The 10,326-nt window shown below is 34.2% G+C and overlaps 1 protein-coding gene across 1 annotated transcript; it reads left to right on the plus strand.

The window, feature by feature from the left end:
* The first annotated feature begins 6,110 nt into the window (after positions 1-6,110).
* On the plus strand, positions 6,111-9,561 carry LOC141657516 (putative xyloglucan endotransglucosylase/hydrolase protein 28). The gene is made up of 4 exons (XM_074464781.1): positions 6,111-6,671; positions 6,772-6,872; positions 7,553-7,761; positions 8,643-9,561. Exons 1-4 carry the CDS (start codon positions 6,461-6,463, stop codon positions 9,130-9,132), a joined length of 1,011 nt encoding a protein of 336 aa, XP_074320882.1. The 5' UTR covers positions 6,111-6,460; the 3' UTR covers positions 9,133-9,561.
* The last annotated feature ends 765 nt before the right edge of the window (positions 9,562-10,326 follow it).

A 10,326-nucleotide genomic window follows, 5' to 3' on the forward strand; every position in this document is an offset into this window, starting at 1 on the left:
ACACACAAATTCTCATTGAAGACGGATAGTGCCTCTCTCACAATATGCAAATGTCACTATCTACGGGGGTCTTCCCATTTAAATCCCCATCACTGTCCTTCCACTCGCTTTATCGCGAAAGAGATATTACTATTCGTTTTGAGATTGTAAATCCGTCACAAGTAAACGCGTTTTTCGTAAGTCAGTTATTGTTGGCAGACAATAAACGGTAGCACAATGGGTCCACAAAAGCCAACGGCTAATTGAAATTGATAACGCAAAGCAGCAAGGGAGGGAGCGGATAAAACATTCCCATTTGTGACATTTGCGATTTGCCATTTGCGATTTGCGAGTGTAGTAGTAATGGAAGTCTGTTTTCCATTTACGCGTCCCCTTAATTATTTAGTGCTTCTCTTTTAGAACTAACTGCCACTTGGCATCCACGTGGCTTTTTTAAACAGTGTTCGAACACATACTTCCTTGTTCCTTGTCTACTTGTCTTCTCCGTCTATCGTCTTCTGCCATCACATTGCGTGCTCTACTTGTGTTGTGTTATCCCTAACTTTCCAATCTTTATATTGGCCTTCAAATTACAATCGATTCTAAGCTAAAACTACCTTATAAAAACAAATTTTTTACACTTAAATTTATTTATTTCCACATGTTTTTCACTTAAATTAAAATTATTATTATAATTGTGGATCCGTTTTACACGATAATAGTGACAAAACGATTTTATAGGAGACTATCTAAAAAAATTGTTCATAAAGCAAAATGTGCATCCGCATAGATGGTGTAACCTACCAAATAATTTTTTTATATCCGTTATTTCATATTAATTTTTATTTTCAAATATTTGAAAAACTAGAATGTGCTTTCTCGATGAAACGGTTAAAATAGAGTTTTTCATAGATTATGCTTTCTTTGTAAATTTTTTTATCATCGATATCAAATTTCTCACTAACACCCTATTTTCTTCGGCTAAAATAAGCTGAACTGAGGTGTTCTAATTAAATTGACATGAGTTGAAATTAAGGCAGAAAAAACAATGACTAAATAAGATAATGGATCATTTAATAAATTAATATAGCCAATTTATATAAGAAAATCTGAGTACGCGTAGCGTTAATTTAAAAAGCAATAATGTGGGCATACAACTTTTGGAGATTAGCAATTGACGCCAATCAAGTGTAGCCAAAGAGTCGGGTTAGCTTTATCTCCCTTAAGGAAACGTATTAAAGCCGTATATGTCGCCTATCATAGTGGCGAATTGGCGATCAAAGATTTGTTGCTAAATCACACCATCACTTTGCTAAATCACAAAATCTCATTGAACACGGCACGTATCCGTCACTTTGGAGTAACGGATACCATTTTCTCTCACAAATGACCCAAATAGAGGAGAGATGGAAGCACATGGGGGTACCCCACCTTGTCCCCCATATTCGTTTTATGAGTGACATTACCCGTCACTTACTTCAACCCGTCTTCAGCAAGACTAACTGTTGCTAAATAGTCTTCTTTTTTATCACCACTACTATTATTATTATGGCTTACCTTTATTCTTGTTAATTACTACGACTTACGACGCCTAATTGTCTCCCTATATTTTGTTGCTTATACTGCAAGTGTGACACCTTACTTTGTTAATCAAACTTCTTTCCCCACCTTCTTTTATCGTCAACTAACTGAACAAGACTACGATTTTCATTTTTGAGACAATGATGTGCCTTATAAGTCTAAATACAACGGTTCCTTTTTTAAGCATGCCACTTTTATAGTTTTATTAGTATTGGTGTCCGGCTTCGCCTAGGCTACCTCTACTTATCATTAATTTTTTTCATTAAATAAAATTACTTAAAATTGCATGACCCCATAAATTTGTCATTAATATATTTTTTATAACATATCCTAAAATTACAATGAAATAAATTTTGAGACAAATTCACTACTCCTGCTATTAATATTTTACTCTTATTAATGAAAAAATAGTAATAGCATTTCACTACTTGTTTGTAATCAGTGTTACTTTCACTACTCCCGCCGTAATTAGTGTTACTGTCACTACTGTCGCATTAATATTGATTATTTCACTACTTCCGCCGTAATTATTATTACTTTCACTATTGCCGCATTAATATTGATTATTTCACTACTCCCGTTTTTGTTTCTACCACTCTCACTAATCTCGTTGATAATATTGTTACTTTTACTATTCAAATGAGTGATTGCTATCATATAACTATATCCAATGTTACTACAATTTCTTTTTTTACTGAAGAAATTACTTTTACTAATTAGGCATTGAATTTTAAAAGGATTATATATTTATATAAATATATTACATATATGCATCAAATCAAATCGAAAGAATTATGTAATATTATATATTATGGAATCTAACTTGAGTTATTTATAACCTACTTATAATATTTTTGTATGTTAAATAATTAACATCTCTATACATTTAATAAACTATAAAGTTTAATAAAATTGCATAGATTTTAAATTTAATATATAATTTTATGATGATAATAATTAATACATAAGTGTACATGTTTATACTAATTAATTATTTTATTTTAAGGAAATTGACCATCTTTTAGTCTTCTATAAATATTTAGGAAAATTACCAGACATCTTTTTTCTTTTAGTCTCCTTGAAATTGACCATCTTAATTAATTATTTTATTTTAAGGAAATTGGCCGTGTTTAGGAAAAATTACCAAGCTAATTTAATTTTAACCCAAACTATATAAGATTTGCATTGAGATCCCTTAATCGGGTCCATCACACGGTGCTATTGATTTAAAACTATATAATATAATTAATTTGTATAACTTTCTTTAATTACATTGAAGTCCCTTGGTTTCTGGATTTAATATATAGTATTGATAGTATTGATTAGTACAAAAATTGCATAAACGGATGAAAAGTATCATTAACGGTACAGAAATTAAGTAATAAAATCTCTAGTATAGTAATTTCAATATAATCTTTTTGGCTCTAAATAGTAAATACCTTTCAAAACACGAAAATTATACTCCCTTCTATTTGGGGTTTTTCTTCCCCTTTGATGTGGGCACAAGATTTTAGGAGATGATTAAAGAATGAATAAAGGAAGATGGTGGGGTTTGTGAATTGGAGAGAGGGATGAATAATTAGGAATTAAATAAGAAATTGTGAGTTATGTGGGGTTTGGTGATAGAAGAGAGGGATGAATAAAATAAGAGTAAAAGTTGGGTGGGGTTTGGTAATAGGAGAGATGGATGAATAAAATAAGAGTAAAAGTTTCCAAAATAAGAAAGGGGAAGAAAATCTGAATAATCCGTTTAAGGAAATAGGGAAGAAAATAGTGAATAGGAGGGAGTATGATTTATCGACATAACTAAACCTCCAAATTTAAATAATTTTAACCTTAGATTAGTTCAAATTCTTAGCGACTCGATTATTCTTTTATGAGTATAAACACTAAACTAAGGACGTAAGCACGCAACACAATCTCAAAACAACAAGTCTCTTGTAACGGACAAGGTTGCGACGGATCAAGTAATATCTATATGGATAGATAAGACAAAACAGATTGCTACTCCCTAGACATTCTGCTTTTGTCTTATCTACCCCACATAGGTAATACTTTGCAAGTTTGCGACGAATACACCCGTCACAAATGAGAATTTGTTATCTCAAAATTGTACTCCGATCCGTATGTGTATTTAGATACCCATCATTCAAATGTACGAGTAATTTTAAAATGAACAACATCCAGTTGAGGCAGACAATTATTAACCCGTGAATACGTCAAGTTGGGGCATTTCAGTGTGTACAGTGGTATATATGTTTGCCTTGGGTAACAAACAAACATATTGTTGTTTAATTGTTAGGATTCAAGTCCCAACAATAATCACATTTTTTTAATCAATTAGTCTTACTATAGACGGATACATCCGTCTAAAATGAAAGACGGGTCAAATATGTTTAAATTGATGATATTTTTAGGTCCCATCATAAAACTTCTTGTTTATCGTATGTTTAAAGTGGGTGAATATTTATCCCGTTTATAATTATAGACGGGAGGAAATTTGTGTTTTTTTAATTCATTTTCTTGCTTCCTACACTCATATCTCCCTCACCTCCTTTTGTGACGGCTCCTAGCGTAGATCTTTATATACACCCTCGCAAACCTCAAGAATTACGGGTCATAGACCCTATCCAGATCCGTGGCTCCGGACCCTGATGGGTAGGATATGGATCCTAATTTTTTGGACCCCGTGGATATGGGTTGGATATGGATCCACTTATTTGAAAATGGATCTGGAAAATTTGGATCCGCCGGATATGGGTCAGATATGGATCCAACGTTGGTGTGGCGGATATGGATCTGGATCCTATCGGACCCTACCCAAATCCGGTCCATTGCCATCCCTACCCGTAATGTATCAATTGTGGTTCTAATGAAATTAAAACATTAGTTTATTCATTTCATATTTATTCATTTTATAAACCCGTCTTAAATGATAATTTGGGTTCATATAAAAGAGAGATCGTATAGTTGATAGTACAACTCCCTTGTTTAGTAGAGTCCTTTGGGCATACTCTCAATAATTTGAGTACAGAGTAGTACTTTGGAAGTAGTTCGTGTGATTATAATTTTTTTCTTTAATAAGCTCTCGAAAAACCATTTTACATAAATTTATTGTAAAGCAATTTAAAATTTAAAAAAATAACAATGTCACGAATAATAAAATATTGTTGGGTCACTCCTAGATTTGGTAAATAAATCAATTGGGCTGAGTTCGATCAGGTAAGCTCGGGTTTCAAAGCATTCATGTGAGGTCATTTAGAGTCTATGATTCTCGATTTTTTTAGCTATAATGGTTTGTTTGTAACAATAAACGAATTTTCAGATCGAGTCATAATAATCCAGGTCAATTCGGGTTACGGATCATGCTCAAATCTTCAGTTCAGGTGTCGAGTCAGGTCATTCGGGTTGGGCTTGAGTCGGGTCATGTAGCACCCCATGAGTTAAAAGTAAAGTTGTCTCACATCGGGAAAGTAAGGAGCTTATGATATGTTTATAAAGGATTTCACCCATCACTTAGTAACAAGGCCTTGTGTTTTTGGGCTTAAGTGATGACAAATAACATAACCAAAAGGTGCACATCCCATTTTATTGAGGTTGTGTTACGACGGTGGCGGGTCAGATTGTTATAAATAGTATCAGAGCAACTCTGCCACCATGTGGTGAGCTTGTGGTCAGGAGTGCCCGGGTCACCCATCTAGCGGAGGAGAATTTTGGGCTTGACTGAGGTCAAGTTTGAGACACAACGAGGGACGATGTGTTATTTAAGTGGGGGAGTTTGTAACACCCCATGAGTTGAGAGTAAAATTGTCCCACATCGGGAAAGTAAGGAGCTTATGATATGTTTATAAAAGATTTCACCCACCACTTATTAACAAAGGCTTTGTGTGTTTTTGACCTTAAGTGAGGACAAATAACAGGCCCAAAAAATGCATATCCCATTTTATTGGAATTGTGTTACGACGGTGGCGAGTCGACTTGTTATAAGTCATCCAAACCGAGCAGAATTAGTAACTCCTAATGTATCCAACACAAGGCTACAATGTACATGGGTGGAGGTTAATGAATTATCTTTGGTTTACTGGATTCGCTATGGACAAGAGGATCAGTGGATTACTGTCTTTAATGAAGATATTCGATGATTGGACGAGGGTTAATTTGGGTTATGGGTCATGTTCGATTCTCCGGGACAATTTATTTGCCTTTGATTAAAATGTCACTTATACAGAATTCTAAAAGGAAATAAAATGATTGATGACGAATTAATTGAGTAACTAGTATGGATCCCTAGCTACAACATGATATTTGTAGAGAGTTGTGTTAGAGAAATTCAGTTTCTTATTTTAATAATATCAATTTAAATAAATAAGAAAGTTGTTTCTTATTTTAATAATATCAATTTAGTTTACCTCAATTTGCTTCAACTCAATTCAGTTCAATTTATTTAACTCAATTCAGCTCTATTGTGCCCAAAAGACGGGGCCTACGGCCGTTACGGGGTGATAATACTGACAAACATTCCTAAAAAAACCCATATGCAAAAGCAAAACGGGTGAGATCCGAATATAGAAGGACCCCTTGAGGAGCAAGGAATTTTGGATCCCTATTAAAAAACTAGAAGAAAAAAAGGGTCACAAGTATAGTAGCACCGTCTTCCAGTCTTCCACCAATAAAACCACTCACACTCTATCTCTCTGCATTTGTCTCATTTCTCTTCTCCTTAATAATATTAGCCCCTTGTTTTTTTCTTCCTTCTCTTTTTCTCTCTCTTTTTCAAATTCACATTCTTTTCTCTTCTCCTCAGCAATTGACTCACACAAGTTTAACACCTTCACAAAATTATTAGAGAGGTGTAGAACAATTTTACATGGGTAAAAACTGAAACCAAAAAAATAAATATATGGAATTCAAAATGAAGAGATTCTTTGTATTATTATTATTATTATTGATTTGTTTGTGTGTTAATATTATTGCTGATTCTGATTCTGGGAGTTTTGATAAACTTCCCATAATTTCATTTGATGAAGGCTATTCTCATCTGTTTGGTGATAATAATCTTATGGTTCTTAGAGATGGAAAATCTGTTCATCTTTCCCTTGATCAAAGAACAGGTTTTTATTCTTTTTATCGTGTTTTCATCTTATTTTTACTGGTTTTAGAGGGTTTTTTAGGTAACTATTAATAACATATGCATGAATTGATGATACCCAGGTTCTGGATTTATGTCAAATGATCTATACTTACATGGGTTCTTCAGTGCATCAATTAAATTGCCTTCAGATTATACAGCTGGGGTTGTGGTTGCCTTTTATGTAAGTTCTCTTCTAAAGTTTAAATCTTTTACAGTATTTATTTCCTTTGCTATTTTGGTTGTTAAATTTTGATTTATATGGAAGTAGCATGTAGCAAGATGTAAACTCTATTCATCATCTGTTTATATTCTTGTTTAATCTGCTTTTTCTGGCCTCAAATTTTGCACTCCCTTAGTTCTAATCATTTGTTTACCTTTTTTTTTTTATATATATTTTACAAGGGGTGTTTTAATCAAACGTAAACAAATGATTGAGAGAGATAAAGTATCTTTTACTTAGCAAGTGTTAGATTATTTTAGTTGTTTGATGTTTCATAGTCTCCATACTTCATGTATTGCTCATGTATCAGTCTATGGCCCATATGTTTAATCACTGGGATATCAGAAACAGAGTTTTATTAAATTTAAATATATAGGGCCGTAAATGACCCAAGCAAGCTCAGTGAGTCCTTGCTCAGGAGTTAATGCTCACCTTGAGTTTGGTTGAACCAGGTTCGAGGCCAAGCATACAAATTTTGGGTTAGTGGTACCGGAGAAGTGCGTTGAATGAATGGTTCTTGATTAACATTCCATGACTAGAGTGATTATTTTCAATGATTGTTTTTAGTGATTGCGAATTAGCGATTAGACTAAGTTTGTGTGTTGCTCTCATCCAATTTCTGTGTATATTGCATGGTGCAGATGTCTAACGGTGACATGTATAAGAAAAACCACGACGAACTTGATTTCGAGTTCTTAGGTAATATCCGAGGAAAGGAATGGCGGGTTCAAACCAATGTGTATGGAAACGGGAGCACGAGTGTAGGGAGAGAAGAGAGATACACCTTGTGGTTCGATCCTTCAGAGGAATTTCATCGATACAGCATACTTTGGACTGAAGATCAAATCATGTATTGTTCTTCTTCACCATACTTGCATTGGTCCTTTTATTTTTCATTGTTTTTGATGGTGTTCCTGCCTTTATGTTCTTATCTCCCCACCTTATTTTTGTTTCTGATTTCATTCAAACGCCGAACAACGACAATCAACATGGTAGTACCGAATTAACATACTCCGTATATAAGATTATAGGATTAGTTCTGATTATGTGGTTGAAATGAATTAGTTTGATACTTTGATTAAATGTACATTTAGGGCCTACATTTCCATTTAATATCTGCTTACTCCGAAATAGTGATTAGCAACCCATATTAATAAACTACTCCCATTTTTTGCAAAACAGTTGAGGAGTCAGTAAACTTTCTGATTTTAGTATAAAAAATTGCTTTTTGAAATCAAGATGTTGTAGGTGTATGATTTATTTTTTGGCCAAAAGCATCCTTCTCCATTATCGTAATCATTTCTCGTGTAAGATCCCATGCGACTCAACATGTCTAATTTTTGGTGGGTTCTTCTCGGAGTTTTTCGTACATGTAGTCTTGTAGATGGAGTCGATCCTATTTGCTGACTCTTATACGAGGACTCGTTCATTTGTTCTTTTTATTCATTCATATCACTTCCGAACTTTAATATGACCTCTCTTAGTCTCTTGTGGTGTATATTGATGTCTTATGTGTACCTCTCTGGCAATTGTTTGATTGTGGGTGATGAGGGACCTCAAGAATATTGGCCTCTTCCTTTATTTCTTTGTCATTTAAGAATCATACTGGATTCCAATTGCTGTACAACTCAGAAAAATTAAAGCAGCAAAAATTAACTCAACTTTATCTTCAATTCATGTTTACTACTTTTGTATTTTCTTATGTTTTCCAACCAACCCTTTTTTTCACAGATTTTATGTGGATGATATCCCCATTAGAGAAATAAAGAGGACCGGAGCGATGACACGTGATTTCCCCTCCAAACCCATGTCATTGTATGCTACTATATGGGATGCCTCCACTTGGGCTACCAATGGTGGCAAGTACAAAGTGGATTATAGGTACGCTCCTTACGTAGCTCAGTTCTCCGACCTCGTTCTTCATGGATGTGCGGTTGATCCAATTGAACGTTCTCGTCAATGTGATAATATTTTCCCTGAGGTTGGATCAATCCCAAGTGGCATTACTCCGGTACAGAGGGTAGGGATGTCAAATTTCAGGAAGAAGCACTTAACATACTCATATTGCTATGATAAGTCTAGATACAAGGCTCCTACCTCAGAGTGTGTGTTTGATTCTCGAGAGTCCGACAGGCTTAAGCGTTTTGATCCGGTGACTTTTGGAGGAGGCCGCCGCAGCCATGGAAGGCGACACCGTGATGAAAAATCTTCTTCTATCTAAGCATACAAGACTCCATTGCCTACACTAAGGCTAATCATAATATCAGCACTATTATTATGCATGGCCCATAGATGTTACCATGTTCATTTTGGGTTAAACGTTTTCGGAAAACGGGTTTTTGTTCCGCGTGAATATTGCCTCTATATATTATAAAAAAAGGGACAAAAAAAGTTTTAAAAAGAAAAAAAAAAAGAGAACGGAGGATTAATTTGTCGATGGGTTAGGTATCGGGTAATATTAAAAGGTTAAATGATATTATTATATGGGTTATTATGTAAATAATTGTTGGTATTTTGTTGGATTTTGGTAGACCACTTGCCCAATGATGAATTTAATTATACTTAATATTTTGTATTGGGGTTGATCAAAATCAGATGTGGGGGTGTACTTGTACGTCTTGTGATTTGTAATAAATATTCTTTAGCTTTATGTGCCTTCTTTTGGTCAATAAATACGACAATTTTCTTACACAAATATATTTATAATTGCCGCCAGTATGTTTGTTCTTGTTATTGTAGGTCCAATGTCTTTGATCAGTGATCAGTCGTCCCTATTTTTATTTTTAAGTTATTATTAAAACATTATGTTACATTGTTTAATTGCTACTTACTCCGTAGTTTAGTACATACATACATACATAAACTAGTGGCCCTTGTTCATTGTTATGCCGATGTTTAGGTTTATCGACATTTTTGTAGTATTACTAGTTAGCCCTCACTTGGAATTTTTCGTCCTCTAACTAAAATTATGGCATGTACCAAAAATAAGAGAATAGTTCAAAATGTTGGTGTTGTTTCTCCAAGGCCTGCCTTAATAACCGGTGGGGAACATAATATTTTGATTGTACATCACGAGTTAACAACTTATTCGGTGCTAGTAACGGAGCAAGGAGAAGCTAGTAGGAATGATCATCAATTCTGAGTAATGAAAAAAAGATCAAATATTTTTTGAACATTTTATATTTATCAAGCTTATTTAGTAGTTTATTTGTTCATCTCTGAGCTCTATTAACAGTTGTGGAACAAGGAATTAACTCAAAAAAACGGGTAATGGTTTAAGGGAAACTCGAAAAAAGTTGAAAATTTTAACTATACACTTTGAAATTTTCGACTGTCAGTGGGGGCGAGCGCACCCTGGCCCCTGCTAATCTCCCTCTAGCTCCACCACCTGCAAGAAGGCCAATGAATTTGAGAT

This window comes from Silene latifolia, chromosome 5 (assembly GCF_048544455.1).
Source record: "Silene latifolia isolate original U9 population chromosome 5, ASM4854445v1, whole genome shotgun sequence".
NCBI lineage: Eukaryota > Viridiplantae > Streptophyta > Magnoliopsida > Caryophyllales > Caryophyllaceae > Silene > Silene latifolia.

Excerpts from the sequence above, each read along its gene's own strand:
- LOC141657516 (XM_074464781.1), top strand. The coding sequence starts at position 6,461 with ATGGAATTCAAAATGAAGAGATTCTTTGTATTATTATTATTATTATTG. Across the intron at positions 6,672-6,771 it reads TTCCCTTGATCAAAGAACAG|GTTCTGGATTTATGTCAAAT; the intron begins GTTTTTATTCTT and ends GATGATACCCAG. Across the intron at positions 6,873-7,552 it reads GGGTTGTGGTTGCCTTTTAT|ATGTCTAACGGTGACATGTA; the intron begins GTAAGTTCTCTT and ends TGCATGGTGCAG.